The sequence below is a fragment of the Alligator sinensis genome, unplaced genomic scaffold (genome assembly GCF_000455745.1).
Source record: "Alligator sinensis unplaced genomic scaffold, ASM45574v1 scaffold1031_1, whole genome shotgun sequence".
NCBI classification, from domain to species: Eukaryota; Metazoa; Chordata; order Crocodylia; family Alligatoridae; genus Alligator; species Alligator sinensis.
The window spans coordinates 663473-687037 of NW_005842167.1; the positions used below are offsets into that span (position 1 = coordinate 663473).

Here is a 23565-nt window from a genome sequence, read left to right on the forward strand (position 1 = left end):
GGAAAGAGTTTTGGAAATTGAGGAAAGTAAATATGGGAGCTGGACTCTGTGGTCCGGGGAGGTGAACACTGCTGTGGTAGGGAGGGTGAGCAAGGCCTTGTTTTCAATTATCTTTGTTCATTTTGTCTTATGGAATCATTGGAAAAACTGCATCAGCAGTGTGGAACAGAAAACAGGGTTTGTCTCATGGTTCTCTACTTGCTTGAAACTCCATCCCCCTATGGCTGCCTGGAATAGATGCCCAGAACACAGCATTTGAGAAGCCTTTGTTTGGCAGTCCTCATTACAGTACTTTTAATAGGGAGGGTCTGTTAGAAGACATGACCTAGAATTCCTAAAAGGAATGGACGCCTGTGTATGGAGAGGAAAAGAAAGCTTCGTGGATTAGTAGTTTCAAACCTCAAGGTCTCTGATTTCCCTTTCATAAGAATAAACCTTGCATGTCGTACAATATTCAGCATGTTTCAGACCTCCACCTTATGAGAAAGACAGAGAGTCATGGTCCCCACAGAAAAAGGAGCCTAACTTTTTGGCCTTTACTTTCTCCACTGAAATCTCTCCTGAAATCTCACTTTTTCTTTACCGCTTACATCCAGATTCCGCAAGAGGGTGGAGTGGTCATATTCATGATTGGTGATTTTTCTTCTTTTTAAGATCACCCTATATACTGTAGGCAAGTCCCTTCTCTCTTCCATTGATGCTACTCTGTTGGCTTAGAACTCAGATCTTGTATATACTGAGCAGTGCCCTAACCTCGAGGCCATTGGAGGAAAAAAACTTTTATGCAGCTGTTATCTTTTGGATAAGAATTGAGCACAGACAGAATTGACAATTTTCGCCTGATCTGGCCCCAGAAAGCACTCTACAGCTGTGACCAAACAGAAGTGTATGGCTACAGACCACTTCAAAAGGGCCTGATCCAATGAAAATATGAGCCCTCATTGCATGAACACACTCCAGAATGGAGCGCCTTCTGTAACTTGTGCCTGCGAAGCTCCCAGCCTGTTGCTGTTTTTAGAATGGGAGGAGGGTAGAGGGAGCAGGAGGTGTTTGGTCTGGGGTTCTTTCATCCAGCTGTGGAGGGTGGAATGGGTGGATTGGAGCCCCCCCCCCACCTTAGGGGGCTTCAGTCCCCCCACCCCCCCCTCCAGTGCCAACTGGGGAACCCCAAGAACGATCTGTCTCTGCTCCCTTTCCCCTCATCCATTCTGAAACAGTGTCTGTGCTGGGAGGGAGGAGTGGCATTGATACAGAGACTGAGCTGCAGACTCGCAGCAAGCAGCTGTAATCCACAACTCCCGGACAACTCTGGGACACTGAACTCCCAACAGTGAACTTCTTTTGGGTCCAGGGGATCATTGCAACTCATAGCGATTCCTGCAAAGTGCTATGGGTTGCAACGGGGAGCTGCTTTTCTGTCTGTGCCCAATGGATACATCTCTAGAGGCATCAGAGTGCTTCGCATTGAAACAAAAAGGAGAGCTAGATGGATCTTCAGGGCAATGTAGAATGCACCTTCAGGGGCTCCCAATGTCACCACTGAAAGTATAGGAGAACTACACATCTACACTGGTAAAGCATAATGCCTCCTTGGGCCTAACCTGGAAAAAACAGAGACTAAATTGCAGAGGTCTCATCAACAAAAGAGCCAGTATAGTGCGTGATACTGTATTTTTCCTTTGCACAGGATGTGTAGATAAGCAGTGTGAACAATTTAATTATGCATATACTCAAAAAAAGCTTTTCCTTCAACTTTAACAGTAGGTAAACAAGGGATTTCTCCCAATTTTTATGAAAAGCACTAAAGTTGTTAGAAAGTTCTGCTCCCAAAATATTCAAAAGTCATCCAACACCAAAGTTTCATGCACATCTTCATTTCTTGTTTATAACAATTCAGGGCCAGTTTCTTGGTTTGTACTTCAACCCCTTCTCCCACAAAAGATGCTTTAACATGGCTGTTAGCAATTCCTTTTAAATAGGATAGGCCATAGGCTGCTCTAACCTGTGGGGAATCCAAATCAACTTTTGAGGAAAGAAAAGTTGCAGAAAGACGTGCTTCACTCACCCAGTTCCATGTTCTATGCCAAATTCTTCAGCACTTATTTTAAGGACCTTGTGCAAAGTGTGCCCAAGACTCAGTTACGTCCTCATCCTGCATCATTAAATTCAGTGGGGATTTTGCCAATAACCCGGATGAGAGCATGTGAGAGGCAAGAATTCTTATGGGTGACATGAGGCATGCATTTAAAAAAAATGTCCAAGGCTACTCCACTTTGTTGATTTCCTACAGTTTTACCTGTATAAATCAGGTCTGAATTTGTCCAAGTATGAATAATTGTAAATTAAAACATGCAAGCTTAGAAGCACAAGTACAGCAGTAGGGAGCCAGTAAAATAAGTTGCTAAAGATATTTTTTTTTAAGAACAAAGCTATTTTTTATGTATTTGCTTAGCTCTGAAATTCTTCTTTGCTGTTTCATGATTTTAGCTCTCAGTGTTATTGTGGAGCTTTTCCTCCACTGTGGGAAGAGCTATGGGTGAGTTCAGTCTTGCCTGAGTTTCCTTATCTTCTCACTGCTTGGAGTTTTCTTTATCATGAAATGCAACATGTCTGACTTTCCACAGGCTTGCAATCCTAAATATGCAGATTATGACAAGACAGGTTCGATATGTGTGAGCGAAAATATCAACAACACCCTGACTCGTTACCGATGGCTGGTTAGCGCACCCACTGGCTCTGATGGTGTAACCAGCCCCATGAGAGAAGTTGATTTTGATACTTTCTTCACTTCATCCAAGTTAATCACACTGGACTCCATTTACTTCCAAGCGGGGTCCAGGGTCCAATGTGCAGCCCGTGCTGTGAATTCAGATGGAAATGAAGGCCTGGAGCTCATGAGCCCTATTGTAGCAATAAGCATGGATGAGGGTAATGTATCCATAATCTGTAGCAAAACTGGCAGAATGTATTCTGAAATAAATGTACATTCCATGCAGGTGATGCCTGGTTAACTGATTGGAGAAACATAGAGGGCAGACAGAAGCAACAGTTTTTGCCTGATCTGGCCACAGAAAGAAGTTTATAGCTGTGATCAAACACAAATGTACGGCTGCAAACAGCTTCTAAAATGGGTGATTGAATGAAAATCTGACCCCTTGTTGCATGGGAGGGGGGAAAGGGAGCAGAGGGAGTTCAGTCTGGGGGGTTCTCAGCCCCCCATGGAGGGTGGGATAGGTATATTGCAGTGCCCTCTCCCCCAAGGTGGGGGGGCTCCAATTCACTCACCCCACCCTTCAGCACCAGCTGGGGAGCCCCATGAACAAACTTGCTCTGCTGCCTTCCCCCCTCCCATTCTGAAAACAGTAAGCACTGGCAGAGAGCCTGGACATTGCTATGGGAACCTGGATGCAGGCTCCAGCTGCATCTAGATTCCCCTCTTCCCTGGAACCAACAGTGAACTTCTGTTTGGTCTGGGGTAACACTGCAACTCAGAACCCTTTGCAAAAATTATTCTGAGTTACAGCTGGGAGCTGCACTTCTGTCTGTGCCCATAATGTTATTGTGTTTCCAGAATCTACAAAGCCAGGACTTCTAATGCAAAAGCAAAAAAAAGAAAGAAAGAAAGAAAGGAAAAATACCTTTTAAAAAGGGAGCAAAGTGAGAGAGAGGCAAAATCCTTTCAGGTTTTATCTGCAATATAAAGAAGTGTAAAAGGTCAAAACCTTGTTTCTCCATTTTACTGATCACCTTTAAGTGTTCTTCTACAGCACATACCATGCTTGTATAATTTAAAAGTTGAAAAGTTTAGGTTCCACTTATAAAACAGAGATGTGTTTGAGTTAATGTGCCAGTTAGAAAATGAAGGCATATCAGGCAATGAGGACAAAATTCCAAAGCACTGCACTTTTTTTAAGCCTAGTATAGATAATACCAGTTCTTTGTGTCACCGGACCTCTCTTTGCTGCTACAGTAACTTTTTTATTCTTTGTAATATCCCATTTCCAATAGACAAGAAAGTAAATTATCCCTTCCATGCTAGTTTTCTCATTTTAATTTCAAGGGCTTGGCTAATCCCAACTACATTTTTAAGGAAAATATTCTAATTTCTACTGGATTCAGGATTTAGAGAGCTGAATTAGCAACACTTCTGTTTGCTTGTTTTCTTTTACTATATTTTCATGTATAGAACACACACCTTTTTCTCTAGAATCAGCCCCTTCAAACTGGACTCCATGAATTAAGCAGGGGTGTAGGTTGTAGCCGTGTTGGTCAAAGGACATAGGCAGACAAGGTTCTTTGGGTAAATGCGGTATCTTTTATTAGACCAACCCAAATAGTTGGAAAAATTCTTCTTAGCAAGCTTTCACTTGACAAGGACACTCCTCCAAAGAGAGAGATCATACTTTTGAAAGAGCCGCCCAGATACTACATGAAGAGTTGCCGCAGTACAGAAGAAAAACCCCCATGAATCTCACACCACTGGTTATGACATACCATTCCTCCCTGGAACCTGTACAGATAATCTTCAAACAGTTGCAACCCATACTAGAAGGAGACCCAATTCTCAAAGAGATCTTTCCAGAACCACCCATCCTAGCCTTCAAACAAGCACCAAACCTCTCTAACCTCATCACCAGAAGCAAACTTCCTATGGCCCAAAGCACACCAAATGCGGGACAAGAAATGTAAAACCTGCCAACACATCTCCACCACCTCCACAATTACTACATCCCACAACAGAGCCATCAGCATTCCTGGATCTTACAGCTGCACCTCCTGAAATGTAATACAGGCAGTCCTTGAACTTATGACAAAATTGGTTCCTAAACACTGCATCTTAAGTCAAAACGTTGTAACTCGGAACCAATTTTCTCATAAGAAATAATGTTATAAGTGGGGTATTTGGTCCTGTACCAAGGCCCAATACCCTATTTTCACCAAAAATACCCCAGAATTTTGTACTTGATCAATTGTAGAGGAGTACGTTAATGTATTTATATTGTAAATAGCAATCATTGATTTGGAAGGACTTCTTTGAGGTGACATTGCTGGACTTTCTGAAAGGCTCTTGGTTGGACTTTTTGAAGGGTTGTTGGCTGGAGTGTTCTCAGGAGTCTTGGCTGCAGGTTTTTCTGGAATCTTATCTGCTTTCTTAAAGCGTCCAAGGAAGTTTGAACAGATGGGTGACACAGCGAACTTGTTCACTGGCATGGCATCACATCAGATCAAGTATTGTAAAGTTCAAACTTACGTCAGAAAGTTGAAACAGGGTGTCAATTTATAAACATTGTAAGTGTGAAACATTGCAACTTGAAACATAAGTCGAAGACTGCATGTATATCTCATCCAGTGCACCAAATGCCCTGATGGTAAATATGTAGGAGAAACCAAACAACAACTGTGCACCAGAATGAACGCACACTGAAAACATAACAAAAACAAAAATACACAATTACTTGTGGGGGCACACTTCTCACAAGAAAACCACTCTCTCTCCAGTCTCTCAGTTCTAATCCTCAAATGGAATTTACAAAATACCTTTCACAGACGAACCTATGAACTTCATTTCATCAGTCTACTGGATACATAAAATCCTGGACGAAATATAGACATTGGACTTATGGCACATTATAACCTGCCTAACATCTGACTCCCCAGGTAAATCCTCCACTATTTACTAGCTGTTCTCATTCCCTTTCCCCACCCCACCCTCCCCACTCCTGTGTCTCATCCATTGACTACAGTTACATTCATTCTCCCTTCCCCCCACCCCCACCTGTCTCTCACCTACTGACTACCTCAATTTACATTTTAACTGACTGGCTTTCTTGCATACATACTGGCCTCTGGCTGCTTTACCACTCCATCCAGGAGGAGCACAGACCATCTGCAGATGCTTACTCAGCCTGAGGAAGGGTATTTGTGCCAAAAGCTTGCTAACAAGAATTTTTCCAACTAATTGAGTTGGTCTAATAAAAGATATTGGATTTACTCAAAGAACCTTGTCTGTACTAAGCAGGGTTGCTGTTTTCTTTACTGGAAAATGTAGCACACCTGGAAATACTGTGCATGCCATTTAGTTGTCAAAATGACTGCAACTTGCATCTAGCTCAACAAGCTGAAAGGGTGGAGTCCTGTGTTAACACTCTCACAGCCTTACCTCTTGACTGAGCATTGTAGTTTATGCCTGAAGTAGCAAGTGAACTGCTGGTAGTCTCTTAATATGGTTTGTGATGTGGAAGCAACACTTTATTTAAAGGTAATTATATAAAGGACTACTTACAGTAAAGAATTAATATTCTTTCTACTGCCTTTGCAAGGGTCTGAGGCCTAGCCTTTTGTAAGATAAGAGTAAGTCCTCCTGGAAGCAGTGTCCTGGAAGGTGGCATCCCAGGACACAGTCTGGGTGAGGCAATAGGAATTTTCTGCTACCAGGAATGATATGTTACAATCTAAAATATAGAGAACCAGGAAGTTCCTGCTGCTTCATCCAGAGTGTCTCCTGGGATGCTATAGTTCTGGGAAACTCTGTTCCCAGGAGGACTTATTCTGTATCACCGCTGGCCATGATTCAGGACTCTTTTCCTACATTCAGTCTTCCAAAAACAAAGTGCATGTTTTATTTGGGGGTCTGTCGTATGTGAGACAGTATGGATACTTCCGTGTGTGACTTTGCGCTCAATGCAGCTTCCCCTGTGGTAAAAAGAAGCATACAGTACCAAGGGAGAGTCTGGCTGAGGATAACTTGACATGGTATAATACAGGCCTGCAGAGACATACCTGAGCAAGCCCTGGATGGGCACGTCCAGACGAGCGTGGCCATGCAGCACATGGCACCGCAAACATATCTGCAGAACCACATACCGCACAATCAGGTGTTCTCCGTTCTGCAAGACTGTGCTGCCTGTGCATGTGTTGCTCCGTTTTCATTCCCCATGGATTTTTTTAACCCACGGGATATCCAGAGGTCAAAAAAATCTGCGGAAAAAAAGTGGAGCAGCATATGCATGGGCAGCACTCATCACTGAAAAGCTATAGCTGCCAGCCAGGCTTCCAGGACCCCAGGTAAGGCTGCTGGGGCCAGCACAGTGCTGGTCCCAGGCTCCCCTACTATCCTTGGGGGAACTGGCTGCATGCCAAAATGCACATGGCATGGGTGTTCCCTGGCTACAAGTAGCTGTGGCACAAAGTGCAACACTGCTACTAGTCCCAGGAACCAAACGCCCACACTCATCTACATGAGTATAATTGCATTATGTTAGAGCTGAGCCAATTAACTCTGGCTGATAGGCAAGATAGAGCACTGTATTAACATAGTCTCTAAGAGTGTGTACAGAAGTTGCTTTTTCTGCCATTTGAAGTGCTTTATTGCTGTTACTTAACAGAAGTGCATGGCTTTACAGCACTTTAAAATGGGTACAGTGCTTTAAATTAACCCTTGTTAAATTAGCTATTAAATTTGAAGCTCTATTTTGCAGCACTTCGGCAACCTACAACACTTTAAATAACTTCTGTACGTTGGTCAAATTTCTGGACAATAGAAAAACCCCAAAAGGCTGTAGAGCACCCCCTGCCACCCAGCCTGGAGAATTCAGGGAGACTTAGAGCCCTCCCCCTCCATCCAAACTCTGCACTTCTGTCAACTTCTTTATAGCGTTATACAAAGAGCTGTAAATTACAATGCTATAAAATGTGCACAGAGCACTTCTGTACACAACCTAAAGTGCCTCCCTGCTTTGCCAACTGCCTGAACTAGGATCTGTACATGGCACTGCATTGCACCACATTGAATACTCTAAGGTGCCCTCCTTACACTCACTCCTCAGTTATTTCTGCCTACTTTTGCTGGCCAGCTCTTTATTTTTAGCAGATTTTGAGTTGACACCTTGCATTTTAGAAATCTCTATCAAAATAAGTTTTCACAGCCAATGTTTGTGTACCCATAATTATTCCAACATAACCCAGGGGTGAATCAAGCCCATAAGTAAGTGTTTTGTATTGTCAAGGGCAGTTCCTTTATGGATTGATGATAAAGAAAACATTTGTTGCTTTAATACCAAATATTTGAATTTCAGTTTTCTTTAATTTATAAACAATAAAATAAATAGACAAGGAATATATGTGTTATAGTTTTAAGTTTAAACAAACTTACTTCAGTCTTCTTTACCAGTATGGTTGCCAAAACCATTTTAGCATAAGCAATCTGTTTTTACTTCCTCCTAATGTACTATATTTTAGTGATGTATTCAACAACTTTGAAGACCAAGTATAACACTAGCAGCATTTCTTAAAACAAAAATTGAATCTTTTTTCAAAAAAAGTAAAAGTGTGCCACCAAAGAAAGTTCTGAAATGGGGTTTGACCTTTTTTTTTTAACCTCCAGTGCATAGACCAAATTTTCAATAAATGACTACTCAAGAATTTTGTTGGAGCTATTGTGTACACTTGCATGGGCAAACAAGAAATTGTTTATATGAAATGGATACTTATATTTGTGTGTTTGTTTACACCATGTCTGGATTTGCAAGCACTGTGGTGCAGGCAAATATATGTTTAATGTATGTGCATGACATTTAGGAGCTCAGTTCTGTGAATTTGATCTAACTGACCAAGTCATACTGATGTCCTCTTGAATTCTGTGTAGCAACAATTCCTGTCCAAATCTGAAGTTAATGTAGGACTCTACCAACAAGTTGCTTGTTGTTCCAGAAATTTTTTCTAGCTTCAAAAGTGTGTACAGTGAAATAGAATCTTCTAAGATTAGTCTGAGGCAGAGTAAAACATTGTTTCCTCTGGATATCAAACTGAGTTGCTTTCTGTTTTGCATTAGGTCTTTGCCAGCCTCGTATCCCAGGAGTAGTTGGAGCAGAACCATTTTCTGCCAAGCTGCGCTATACTGGCCCAGAAGATCCCGACTATACAAATCTCATAAAGTTGACTGTCACAATGCCACACATTGATGGTATGTTAAAATCTGTAATATAGAGAACTCTCACAAAGTGCTGTCATTTGATGCAATGTAGTTATTTTAAGTAGCAAAACACAATATGTTTAATGTTTCTTAATGGTTGAAATAATGGACAAATGTCATAAATGTTTCATTGGAACTTCCCGTAGGTGTATAAGATGCACTTCCATCTTATATATGGTGATATATGCGCTTCCATCTATGTTCTTTTAGGTGAAAACTAAATGGTTCTAATTATTTGCAGTTTCCATAAATTGAGCCAAATCTACCCTTAGTGTAATTCCTTTGAAGTCATTGGAGTTGCACCCAGGTTGTATTTGTTATGTTAAATATTAAATCTTGCTTAGGGCCCTGTTGTTAAGACATATGTTCATTTAAAGGCACCATGGGATCTGATCCCTAACTCCAATAGTCTTGCCTCTTTTCATACCCCACATGTCTGGCAGGAGGCACAATTTTGGAATCAAGTATTGTATCCCAGTTGCACCTTTCTGTTTGCCAGTGCAGGGGGGAACTGAGGACTGTGATCCTGGGCTTGCTTTGTACCGACAAGTTGAAAGCCAGATGCCCATAGTCCAGAATAACCTGGGGCTGTCCCAGAGCCAGGGTCAGCAATCAGGTGATTGTTGACCCTGGCCCTGGAGTGGCCCCAGACATGCCATATGCTCGATTTAAGGCTCCATACAAACTAGCTAGAAAAATGTTCTACATTATACATAGAAGATTTTTATGGCTGGTTTGCCATTTTATTAAATTGGGTGCATATGTGGCACTTTTGCCATTTATGCCATGAATAACACATTAACACAGCATAAATGTAATGTGTAGAGGGGCCTTAACATTTTAAGAAAATTAAATCACCTTGATGCATTGCTTATTGAATACCATATGATTCAGAAAACAGATTTATATAGGGTTAAGAGAATTGTTTTTATTACATGAAAACATTACTTAAATAAAACAGGCATCTAAGCATTGTCAGTAAACCGTTTTTTAAATGTAGTTTGCTACTAGGGTGGCAAGTGTTTTAGTACTTCCTCAGCTCTGCTACTAGCTTTGTATGGGATCTTGGATAAGCTACTTTCTCTAAATCTATCTCAGTGTATGCATTGGTAAAATGAGCAGAGTCATTGGTAAAATGAGTGAATAGTTACCTATTTCACAAGGGGTTTAGGAGACTTCCATGAATTTTTGTAAAGCATTTCAATGAATAACGATAGAAAAATGGAGTCATTAATTTGCACTAATCATTAAGAAATTATTGAATTACCTAATAAGTAGATAAACAGTTTGAAAAGCAAGTAAATGTTACAACAAATTGCACTTTATTTTTTCACAGCTGTTAGTCAATTTTAATTATTTCATAATAAATCAAAATATTGTCTAGTAAATTGACATTTTTGAAAACTTGGGCTCCTAAATCATTTAGACATTTGTGAAAATCACTTATGCACTTTTGAAATGTTTAAGTTACCTAAGTGCAAAGATGTGTTATTTTGAACAAAACTCTCCCAGGGAGAAATAAAGGGTACCATTTATTTTTAATTTTGAAGTGCACTAATTAATAAGCTTCTATTTTTTATGGGTTCAGTGACTGGCTGATTCTAGGTGAATTAGGAAAAATTGAATGTAGCCCATAACTGTAATTACGGAGCCATTCGTATTACCATTATGCTGTATTCCAGGCATGCTGCCCATTATCTCTACAAGAGAACTGTCCAACTTTGAGTTAACCCTCAGCCCTGATGGAACTCGAGTTGGAAACCACAAGTGCTCTAACCTTTTGGACTACACAGAAGTGAAGACTCACCATGGTTTTTTGACTGATGCTACCAAAAATCCAGATGTGATTGGAGAGACCATTCCCTATCAATATAGTGCAACGATCAGGGGCTCCAATACCTTACGCTTCTACCGAAATCTGAACTTGGAAGCCTGTTTATGGGAGTTTGTTAGCTACTATGACATGTCTGAGCTCCTCACTGATTGTGGAGGCACCATTGGTACAGATGGACAGGTACTGTTTTTTAACTTCTTAGCTGTAGTGTGTTCTCAAAATGGAACAGAAATCAATTGGTTCAGTTTAATAGTTTTCCTTTTTGATTTACAAGTGCTTAGAATATGTGATTTAAGAATATAATTTTATTTAAGAATGAAAGACTTTCTTTCATAACCATCCATAGTCCTTAACCTACTTATTTCATATAGCTATGAGTATCCATTAAGAATCACTGAGCATAATAGGTAAAATCCTAGTCCACATTAAAGGGAAAAATAAGTTGAATATGATATACTATCATGAAAACAGACAATTCTTTCTATTGGCAATGCATACCACTTAGTGAGATTTGCAGGAAAGGTAATTCTGAGGGCTGTTTTTGCTGGAGTCAGATCTAGTAATACTGTCTCTTTATAGTAAAAAATCATGAACTGCCTTATAAATCCTGCGATAGTAAAGTGATAACTTTTAAAATATTTTTTATATGAGTCTTCTAAGTATCTGAACTACAAATACAAGATGAACAGACTGGGCAGGGAAACTTTTCAAACCCTAGGTAGAAGCAGCCCCTTTGTTAGGAGATTGAAACACTCAGCTGTACTCAATTACAGGGGCTTCAAGCTACCAGCGTGTACATTAAAACATTTTAATGTGTGTTCTTCATCTTGTTGTTTCTGGCAGAGAGTTGTTTAACTTGATGTTGTTAATAAAATTTATTTGAATGATAATTTCCTTAAGTCACTCTGCCAAGTCTAGTAATGGATTGGAACCAGAGAAAATAACTTCCACAAATAAATACTTGGCCTCAACCACACGGAAGCCCTTGGATGCCAAACTGTCTGGCTACAACACATAGTTACAACGGTAGGAAATAAGATCAAATGATAAGTTACACCCAATCAAATAAGTCCAGGCTGATGCTTTCATATATACATTAAATATTAAAGGGGCAGTCATTTATTTTTTCTTAGTATTTCCCTTTCCTTTCAGTTAGTTTTCGCTTCTATAGCACTTTTCATTCCAGCATCTTGTCACTTGATAGAGTAATTGTTATAATCATTACTTAAGCCTTACATTATCCTCATGAGCAAGAAAAAGTATATGTAGAGATCACAGAGCAACCTTATCAATTATTGAGATGCGCTGTATTTCAATCAAATATGCTAGAATAATTATTTTAAGGGCTTTATATACCATAAAACCTGGCCTACTGAATGATGGGAGTACCTGTACAAAGTAAACTGTTGCTGTTAAACATGTAGTCTGCCCTGCCTATAACAGACTCATGATATAGACAAACTATTCAGGGTCCAAATTTTCATAAGTAGGTTCCTAATGTTAAGATCCTCAGTCTACAGTAAGAAACTTTTCTTAATTTTTTGAGCAATTTGCAGTAATTTTCCAAAGTACTGAATATATGGATTTATTAGCATTTTGAAACCACTTACTCTATTTTTGTTTCAAGAGAATTTTCCCAGAACCATCTCTAGCCCCCTTGTTGGCCTTATGTTATGACCTGGAAGAAAGACTGCACTTTTGTTCACTGAGGACACCAGCAGATGTGCAGTGACACTGCTCCAATGCACTGTAATTACAGTGCATGAGATCAGACTAGATAAATTGAGTCTGCTAGAGTGTGGTAATTACCACACTCCAGCAGACTCCAGCATCGCGTGTATCATTGTCATAGATTCATAGATTCATAGACATTAGCAGCTGGAATCGTGAGATCATTGAGTCCAGCCCCCCCAACACCTCCCACCCCACCCCCGCTGCCATAGGCAGGAAGTCAGCTAGGATCAAGTGATCCCAAAAGGAAAAATATTCAAATATTTTTTTAAAGAGTCCAGAGTAGGTGCTTGCACCACCTCTGGGGAGAGTCTGTTCCAGACCCCAGACACTCGCACGTAAAGAACTTTTTTCTTATGTCTAGTCTAAATTGGCCTTCTTGGAGTTTATGGCCATTAGACCTTTTATCCCTTTAACATGTGTTTTTCATACATGTTTTTTCCAGCTGTTTGCTGTAAACAGGTGAATTCAGTAAGGGATGACAATTTTTTCTCTTTAAAAAATTGTTCTGTGAAGTTAATACACAGTTGATTATCAGCACCAGCTGTACAGCAAAGTCAAAGGTTAAACTTTTCAAGAGGCCTGGCATTTAAAGACTGCATTCCGTTCTCCTCTCCATTTACGTTCTTTCAAACAAACCTGGTTTGCATTTCACCTTCAACCTACCTGGCCATCTGCCTTCCTGGCATTGACTCTTAACTTTAACACATTTTTATTGTGTAAACAGCAGTTGATAACACAGTTGAGGTTGAATGGTTACATGCATAGGAACATTAAGCAAACCTAATAAAAAATAGGTTCAGAACAATTTAGAGGACAAAATTACAGTTAGTATGAACATCGTGTTTCAATAAATGTTATAATACAAATACATTCAAATGAAAAACTATTATTTCCCTCATTTTAAATTTTATCCTATAAGCCTATAGTAGTGAAGACACACTGAAGGCTCTCTTACAGCTGCTAATAATGTCTTAAAAGTACTGAGACAAGTTCTGGCCCCATGTATAAGGAACAATAGTCAAAATTTGCCCCAAATAGATTGCAGTTGAGAATGAATGTCCTGCCTTTGGTCATTTTGTGCTGGTGAAAACTCAGCACTTATATTGGCGCTAAAAAAAAATTTATGTTAGAAAAGTGAGGAGGGGAAGGAAATAACTCTTAGAAATAAGGTGGGAATGTTCTGTTCTCCAAAGCAGGCCTGGGACTCATTCTGACATTTCAGTTTACAAAGGAAATGTTTGCAAATCTGCCTTCCACTCTGATGATGGACATGAAATATTTGTTTTGCTGAGACAAATTACTTTTACAAACAGCTGTTAGAGTGATTAATTGATTTACAGCCTTATTGGCTATTGATAGCATGCTTTCCTTGCACTGCTTGAATGAACTCCTCCCTTCTATCTTCTGATGTTCTCACAACATGACTTTGTTACAGGTCATTAGATCCAGTTTCCTAAACTTGACAGCCCCTCTGTCTCTACAAGTCTTGGGTCTACACTATAAACATTTCAGCATCAGACAGTTAAAAGACAAAAACACCATGAAAAAATATTCTAGATGCTATTATAATTCCGCTAATGTTAATGAATGCAAGTCTGATAATACAAACTGCCAAGTTCTTCTGAATATAAAATGCATGGATATGAAATGCACCTGTCCTGTATTTCCATAGCAATTAAGCTACTGCTTCTGCTTTTATAGTTCTTAGTTAGCCTTCTGGTTTCATATAGTGTCACATCAAATTAAAATATGAGCAGCTGGCTATTTTCGTTAGTCTCTGCCACTAGTGCCAGAAAAGTGGAGAAAGCACAATGAAAGGAAGGTTCTTCATGTCCAGTTGAGTGGCATCATGAGAGAAAAAGAGTTTTCACAACCTTTGTGAAAATCATTCATTTTGATCTGCTTGTTTTCTAATCTAGACTGCAAGCAGAAGCAGCTACAACCTGTTTATTGGCATCCAAACTTGGAAACACAAGGCAAAAATCTCCTCAGCAATCTGCACATCTTTGTATTAAAATTGCCTATTGTATTTATATAATTTAGATTGATAAAAGTACCCTACATTTTTTGCTTGCCATTTTTCTGTCTACTGGACTAAAGTGATTTGTTTTTCACCTGTCGCATTCTGCTTTTTATTAAAAAATTGTACAGTAAGGCAACTTGATCACTTTTTAGATTTAAAAAAAAATCCAAAAAAACCCCCTCATACTCAATAATGGAATTGATGCGTCTCTGGATGGGCATCAGGAGTGCATTTTACTATTATCCTTGACCACACGAAGGCAGCTGTGCTGAGTGAACGCATATATACAAAGGCCAAGGAAGAGTGCTACCTCAACATCCTTGGGTTATAACCACGAGAATATTTTCTAAGTTTAAGGCTTCAAGCATAGAATTGTCATGTATTCCACTGCACTGACTCTGGGTACACCCTTAAGCTTTCTGAGCTAAACTCGCTGCCTCACACCTTCCCAAAGAGTAGGGTGACTAGTACCACCGTAGCCCTGTAGCAGGCAGACTTTTTTTTACCAATTGGATTTTTGCCAGTAGAAATGAATCAGTCTCAGCATAGTTACGTTTCCTGTAGAATGGATAAAGTTAATACAAAGTTGTTGATTACAGATTACGTGAATTAGTTTAGACTAGAAGGAACCTTCTGGATCAGTGAATCAGTGACTTTTCTGTCATGGGCAACCACATCACCTAATCCTGGTCCTGGACAGATGTGCTTTGGAGCATTTCATATGTCTTTGAAGTACTCCAAACATGGAGTGTACATGCAGCTGAAGAAGTGCTTCAAAAACGATCCTCAGAAAGTGAGGAACATCTTTTGAAGTGTTTCCTTTTGAGGTGCTTCCTGAAACATCTGTACGCTCCAGCAAAAGTTTCTTCATCCTCCACCTGCCCCTTGAGGAAGTAGGGAGAAAGCAGTGTGGACAACTGGTAAACACTCTGCTGTGTGCTCGTTTGTCCTTGAGAGTTTCCAGAGACTGAAGACCGGAGAGCTAGAGAGTATTGCATGCATCTCAGCCTTTAGTCTCTAGAAGTTTGGCTGTTTTCCCGCCCCCTCAGCTCCACTGTCCCCATGACAGGGGAGGATATCGGGGCACTGTGGGATACTGGAGGGCCAAGCAACCCTCTGTCACAACCCCTGGCTGGGGAGCACTTCTCTGTGCCTATATCAGTTTAAAGTAATCTTGATGGAATGTGGGTGACCTGAATTGTATTCCAGTGAAGTCACACCAGTACCCTCTTACAGTTGCACTAGCATTTCCCTAGCTACTGGAAAACTTTACCCGATATGTCCTAGAATTACATTATTTGGAAGCTTATAATAATCCTGGGATCAACTAATAGAACAGTCTTTTATCTTACACTGCTATTTTCAACTGCCGAGTCCCTGACCTATAGCAGAACTTCTTGTTATTAATCCGTAAGTGTATTACCTTGCATTTTGTACTGTTACCCCCTAATGTTCCTCCAGTCCTTCAGGTCATTCAGTTCTTCCTGCATTATATTTCAATCTTTTTTATTGACATCAAGCACTTTCCTGCCCAAGTGCAGGGGGGCTGGACCCGATGGTCTGTATGGTCTCTTCCAGCCCCTGACATCTATGAAACTTGTATATGTTTTTCTTCCAGTGAGATAGTAAGCATGTGTCAATTTTTCTTTCTTTCTCTTATAGCTAGGAATTTTCCCCCAATCACAAACAAATTGGATTCAGGATCTTTTAATTACTAGTTCTTACTATCTAAAGAGGTAAATGTAAAATAAATAATTCATAAGAACAATGAAAAGCAACTGGGTTTGACAGAAATAGCATCTTGGTAGTGACATATTTGGTTTTGCAAGCAAATGCAATTGCCTTTTGATTCCATGCCAGGAAATAACAGAAGTATGAGTTGCCTCTGTTTCAAAGGCTAATAAAAATCTACTGGAGAGTTGTACCACATCCTGCATTTTTTCTTAGATGTAACTGTTCTTTATTGTTGCTTTGGAACAATGTGCCAACTCCACACCTGAGATAATTTCATGGGAGTCAATGAATTTACCCCATGGATGATCTTGAGCCTATTTGTGTAATACAAATTGGACTGTAGGAGCAACATTCTTTTCTTAGAACTTCTTGGCATCCAGTATACCTAGACAGGAAACCTATTATCTTGTTCCAAAGAAAAGTTCCTGACCATATTTATTAACACCAGCAAAGGAGCATTAATTTTAATTGACTGTAGCAATAGAACCTAATATTGGCTGTGAGGCCACTTTATTACATAGTACTTTGGAAAACATAAACATTAATTTTGAGATCAATTACTTTGCACTTATAATAGCACAGGCTGTATAAAAATATGTTCTAATTATAATTTGAACTATGAGCCAGGACTTTGCAAACCAGAATATAGAAACTAGCTATGAGTATTAACTGACATTTCAAGAGTTAAACAAATTGTTGACCTACATGTGTTTTGTTATTGACTGTATAGCTGATTTGAAACACAGACATTATAAAGGGAACGTCTAATTTAAAATAGAAGAAAGGAAAAAAACAGACTCTCCTTTTCATCACTTTCAAGGTGACCTAGTGCCTAAATGTTAATATACATTAGAGGAGGATGCAAGCAAAATAGATGGAAGGGGTTTTGGCAGCAAGTTTTATAGGCCAAGTGGTTATGTACATGAAAGCAGGTTGTTACAATTGTTAACATTCTTTGTATCCCAGCCCGTAATCAGCTCAAAATATGAAATGACTGCATAAAAATAAAATGGATAAACTTGTGGTTTTATGTTATTTGTGCAGTTTAACATTGGGAAATGGAAAGCAGCTGCAAAGCAGTAAGTTACTAGTTTCACTAAATGAATTTAGGTGAATGTAGGTTTTGAATTTTACACAGTGTGTGTTCTTAAATAGTTCTAAAAATCATTCAGTGGTGGGGAGGTTTCCAGAGGCACTGATGCCAGTTAGGTGGCCAAACTCCCTCAGGACACCACCGCTTTCTCCCCCTCTTTCTTCTTACCTTTCTCCTGATAATGCATGCTATGACATTGTAAGAGTTTCAAAATGGTGGGTTCACCATTATCTTATCTCTGATAATTGGGCTGTGAATGCAGGGTTATGTTTGTTTTTTTTAAAAAACCTTGAATGTTAAACATAGTATACACAAAAAATTCAGGTCTGTAAGTCAAATAAAGGTCTGTAAGTCAAATAAGAGCTTGATGGTGTAGAACAGATGGTAATTTGTTAATAGTGCTCACAAACTCACCCTTGTCTAGCTGAAAATGTTTAAATATGGTTTTCCTGCTTTGTGTGATATGTAATAAATGTTCTATTTTTATCCCTTTTCAACTTCTTTTCAATTAAGAAGAGGCTAACAAGATCATTCAGTGCATTATAAAGATACATTCTGTCAGGAGCACACCATGTGGTAGCTATTGTCCAAACACAGAAGACAGGTTCAGCTATAACGAATAAAATCTACAGCCTTAATTTTTCAGTAAACTCATGTAAATTCATGGTCTTCCCATGTGGAGATCACTGGAGGATCAGGAGGGTAGTATACAAGCACTTGATGAAGGTCAACAGTAAAGTGCATGGTGTACAAACAGAGGGGTTGTCTCGTTCTAGTCCTTGTTGGCTAAATACCATGACTAAGCCAAAATGGGGTAAAAATGAGTTCCTTAGCTCTGGAATTCAGGTTGTGCATCACTACCAAAAGGGACCTTGAGATTTGTGTCCAAATGTAAGCAATGTTGTGTTTAGTCTGCATCTGTAATTTGGAAAAGAGAGAATTTGTCTCAAGTAGGCTCTTTATAGTGAGCTGTTCTACTTCCTCGTGTATTAATGTTCTCTGAGCTGGGCTGTATTTCATTACTGTCTGACTCTAGGTGATTTTGCCTTTTACAGGTCCTCAACCTAGTGCAGTCCTACGTGACCTTGCGAGTCCCTTTGTATGTCTCATACGTTTTCCATTCGCCAGTGGGGGTAGGTGGTTGGCAGCATTTTGACCTTCAGTCTGAACTTCGGCTGACTTTTGTATATGACACTGCCATCTTGTGGAAGGATGGAATCGGTAGCCCACCTGAAGCAGAACTTCAGGGTAGGTTTATAGATTTGATTTACACTCCTGTAAAATATTTTTCCTATAATTGTAATATTGAAATATTACTTTTATAAGATATGTGTTTGGTGTTAACTAAAGGCTGTTGATTACCTGTGTCAAGATTATATAGAGAGGCTCTAACTGAAAATTATATGACGTTTTCCCCAGTTATCTTACTGGAAGGAAAGATAGATAGTATAATATTTTTCAGTCACACATGCAAAAAAATATAATTGCCCTATGTTTTTACATATAAAATGCACATCTTGTGCATTTCCATCCTATTGATAAACACGGTATCTTACATTTCAGTCAGATTATAAAACTTTTAAGTAGCATGAATGCAGTATTGTGATAGCTATGAAATAATACACAATTTGAGATAATCTTAACCTCTCAAATGAACTTTCAAAGCAAACAGAAAATGTGTAAATAGTCTAGCTAGGTATTCTGGAAATGATTATGATAGATGTGTTAGAGTGGAAACAGACAATAAACAAAATCTGATGTATTCAGTAACTATGATGCATATTGCCGGTACATATGAGTGACTTGATTTTGCCCATTGGACAAGCTAATACATTTATCTTTGCAGAAAATTAACACATTTAACAAAACACAGGCACATCATTCAGCTCTGAATGTGGGAAGGTTTAAATTACAATTTTTAAAGCCAGATGCTGTCTTAAACTATGTATGCATGTCATGTTAATGTTGTATGGCAGTAAGTGTAAGATTTTCTATGTCTGTTCCCCTTATAGTTAGAATTCAAGATCCCAGTTAAGTTTGTGCATTACACAATCCCGTTACTCAGGAGTAAAATATTTATTTTTACAAAAATTGCTATGATATTCATATCTTATAGTGGCAGAATTCCTACAGTCATGTTAAAAGCAGGGTCTGAGTATTGAAAAGGGGAATCTATAGATATACAAAATTAAACCAAACTCCATGGCTGTCTGCACAGTAATAGCTGGATAACGTGTTGGACACCAAACATATATTTGATTTTAAAAGTACCTCTTATCTTCAGTGCTTTAATGTGTGGTTGCAACTTGAAATACTAATGGCCTGACCCTCACAGCTCAGGACTTACCACTCTAGTAAAAACTGTAAAGCACTGCATACATAATAGGTTTCTTGAGTTGTGGAAATATTATGAACACTGAAGAATCACGTACAATTATAGTACTGTCCAATACTACTCAATCTAAAAATACTTTGAGGTACATGAGAAACTTAGGTTGGAGATGTCACCTTGATGATGATATTCCTCACACCTGCAGTCCTGGCACATCTTTTTTTCTATGTACAGATACCTATCAAACTACTGGATTGATGGGAAGTAGTTTGCAGAGCAGAGGTTCCCAATGTTTATGTGCCCAAGGGCACATTCAATTTTAGAAAAAAAAGCAGCGGGCACCAATATGAATATTAAAGTTTAGAATTTAGATCAATCTGATCATTTCATCCATGACTTAAAATTGCATTAGATTCACAACTTCAAAATGCAGCTTCCCTTGTCTTACAAAAATATTCAGGTTAAAAATATTTATTGGAATAATGATTTTTACTGTTCGTGAAAATGTGCACAGGCACCTGAATAAACCTTGGAGGGCACTATGGCGCCTACGAGCACTGCTTTGGGAAACAATGTTGTAGAGTACTCTGAAATCCTCTGGAATTTTTTAGAAATTGAGCACAGCTTAAAGACTTTGCAGGAGTCTCAGATATAAATCACTGCAACGAAGCACTTTTGACATACTTTCTAGATGACAATCCTGTGTTTATAGCCTGAAAAGGGAGCCATTTAAATATTATATTTTGGGTCAAATTCAGTCCGAAACCATTCAGTCCAGGGAATTTACAGATACAGTGTATCCATGACATTTCTTCTTTCACCAAGCCCACAATTGACTGGTACAACCACAAAAGCTGAATGATAGTGTGTGACACTGTTTGGGAGGATGCACAGTTAAGGCAGCCAGGGAGGCATAGATGCAGAGCATCACCTCAACAGCTTCTCTTGTTGGAACTCCTTCTGAGTACCTGGAAGAGGTGAATTCATCCTTCCCTCAGTGGAAAACCTAATTGATTATGGTGACCCAAACCTTCAATTGAACACGGTTGTCTGGACTGGTAAAAGAAGATGCATCTTGCACAAGTAAAAGTGGAGCTGGGTCATGGATTTCCCTCTGTGGAATCATATTTGGGTTGCTGCCTGATAATATGTTGCAGTTGAATTGAATCCCTAATGCTTGTTGCTCTAGGAATGTGTGTATGTGTACAACCACATACATGTATTTTTGCCTCAAAAGGCTGGTGTATGTGCAGAGTTTGGGCCTTTTCCATAAATTTCTATTTGACAGTCATCGTCATAAATCCAAGGGATGTCAGCAATCTGCCAAAGAGCTAAGTGACTTGACAATATGAAATGTGTGTGCCAGCATTTTATAAAAGCATCACTCACTTATTAGGTAACTGCATGTGGAATAATTGGTTCTTAATGGTTTCTGCTGGCAGGTTCTCTCTACCCAACTAGCATGCGCATCAGTGAAGAAGGGCGCTTAGTTGTCAACTTTAAGACTGAAGCCCGATTTCATGGCTTGTTTGTGATGTCTCACCAAGGTAAGCCTAGTCTGAAACTTGATAATGTCTCAAAGCTTGGAGTTCCATACTAATGGTTCTCTTATTCCCAGTGCTGAAATCTGCATTTTTAGTCTCTTGTGTGCACCAACTGAGAATTTACTCTACACATACGATTTCTTTCTTACAATAGATGAACATATTTGAAACTGCCATCTAGAAGAGGGAGAACAACTGTTCTATCTAGTTGTAGAGGACAGGACACAAAGCAATGGGTTTAAACTGCAGTGAAGTGGATTTAGATTAAAACTCAGAAGAATATTGTTTTACCATAAGAACAGTACAGAAATGTCATGAAATCTCCTTCATTGGGGGTTTTCAATAAGAAGCTGAATAGACATTTGTCTGGGAAAGTTAGGGAGTAGCACATTCTGCATTTAATCTAGAGGTTTGATTAAATGACCCTTGAAGCCCTTTCCAATTCTATGATTCTTTACAGTTTTATGAATTTCAGATATATCAAGCCAGTTCAACAGTTTGAGTAAATCAGGCTATATCCACGGTGTCTGCCAAGTTTTTGTAACTAAAACTGATTACTAATCATTACCAAATACTTGTATTAACATAAATATGCAATTTTCTTTATAAATTTTACCTTTCCTACAACACAAAGACCCCTTTTCAAGAGTAAAAAAAAATATGAGGATTGTATTTTGCTGTTAATGAAATGCTCTCAATAGCATTTAATGAATCATAGTTCAGGGTCTGATCCTACAATCAGTGCTTGAAGGTGGGACTCTGTAGATAACCCCATTGACTAGAGTCAGACCAAACTCATGTTTAAGGGTGTCCTAGGTATTGACGCTGGAAAACAATAATGTTATATGAATAAATTTGATCTGATGAACAAAGCCATATACAGTAGTCATATGAAAAGGAAATTAATTGTTAATAAAACTCATCAAGTTTTATTAACCAATAAAAACTCTTTCATGACAACTCAACTTTTCTATTCCTTTTAAAAACATATTAAGAAGACAGAGCTAAAACTGTGCTAGTAGAAATTACTTCATATTCTTTGAATTTACATTCCAAGTTAAAAATAGAAGGGATTATAGATCTTTATATTTCCAAGCTTCATGTTGTGCCTTTTTGGTAAATTTAATCTTTATAGACCTCTGATTGCATATCCCTGTAAGAGATTGTTTAATAATTTTTTGAACAAGAGTTAAGCAGACCCAGCTGTGTTGACTATATTTGGTTCTGTTTGTTTCAGTTAATAAAACCAATTCACTCTAAATGTATTAGCACAACCTACATGTTACTGGAAATACTTGACAATTGCTAAGTATTCATGGCTAGGTATTTAAGATGAGTAGCTAATCTATTGACATTTTTCTAGCATCCTCTCTGAGTTCCATGGTCATGTCAGCTGATCACCCAGGCCTAACATTTAGCCTCAGCCTCGTGCGAAGTGAGCCAACCTACAACCAACCCATCCAGCAATGGAGCTTTGTTTCAGATTTTGCGGTAAACTCTCAGCCTTCGCTTTTTCTCACCCTGTTCCTGTTGTGTCACCCTTGTACACAGTATGTTGATGGAAGTGTTGTATGTCTTGTTTAATATTAATAGGTACGAGACTATTCTGGAACATATACCGTGAAGGTGATAGCTTGTACTACTGCACCTCATCAAGAATATAGTCTCCCAGTGATCTGCAATCCTCAAGAACCGATTACATTTGACCTTGATATTCGATTCCAACAGGTACCTCAAGACATCCTCAACACAACTTTTACTTGAATTCTAAAAATGTCTGTAGTGGTCAGGAAAGAAGAATGGCCTTCTCTGGCTTTAATTTATATGTTGTATTAAATGGATTGAGGTCTGAAAACTGCACTATTATAGTAATAGCTACCATTAAAGAAAAACAGATATGAAAATAATACTTAGCACTTATATAGCACATTTTATGGCTAGAGAAACAAAAAGCAAAGAAGTCAAAGGTCCAATTTTGAAACCTGTTCATGTTAGATATCCCCTTCTGCTGTGAAAAGCTTTATGAAGTCAGGGAGTACAGGCCTGTGCTGTAAGTGACTTGCCCCAAGTTCAAATGATGAATCAGAGGTAGAGCTGGTGATGGAACCTAGCTTGCCTGGCTCCTGGTCTAGTGCCCTGGGTGCTAAGCTACACTGTCTTCCCTGTATTTTTCCATGGGGGGGGAAGGGGATGTGGAGGAGATGGTTCATTTAATAAGTAAATGTCATGCTCTCATCCTCAGGAATGATTTGCACCATATATGACTGAGGGGCACTTTTACAAAGCATTTGTCAAGAGGG

At 39.0% G+C, this 23565-nt stretch overlaps 1 protein-coding gene across 1 annotated transcript in view; it reads left to right on the top strand.

Annotated features, from left to right (window-relative positions):
• FREM2 (FRAS1 related extracellular matrix protein 2) overlaps positions 1 to 23565 on the top strand; it is a 207279-nt gene that overhangs the window by 173373 nt on the left and 10341 nt on the right. The window contains exons 16-22 of the mRNA XM_025206643.1: positions 2625 to 2928; positions 8831 to 8962; positions 10654 to 10985; positions 18445 to 18637; positions 21164 to 21268; positions 22629 to 22756; positions 22859 to 22993. Coding sequence (XP_025062428.1) covers positions 2625 to 2928; positions 8831 to 8962; positions 10654 to 10985; positions 18445 to 18637; positions 21164 to 21268; positions 22629 to 22756; positions 22859 to 22993 — 1329 coding nt within the window. The remainder of the gene's footprint in view (positions 1 to 2624; positions 2929 to 8830; positions 8963 to 10653; positions 10986 to 18444; positions 18638 to 21163; positions 21269 to 22628; positions 22757 to 22858; positions 22994 to 23565) is intronic.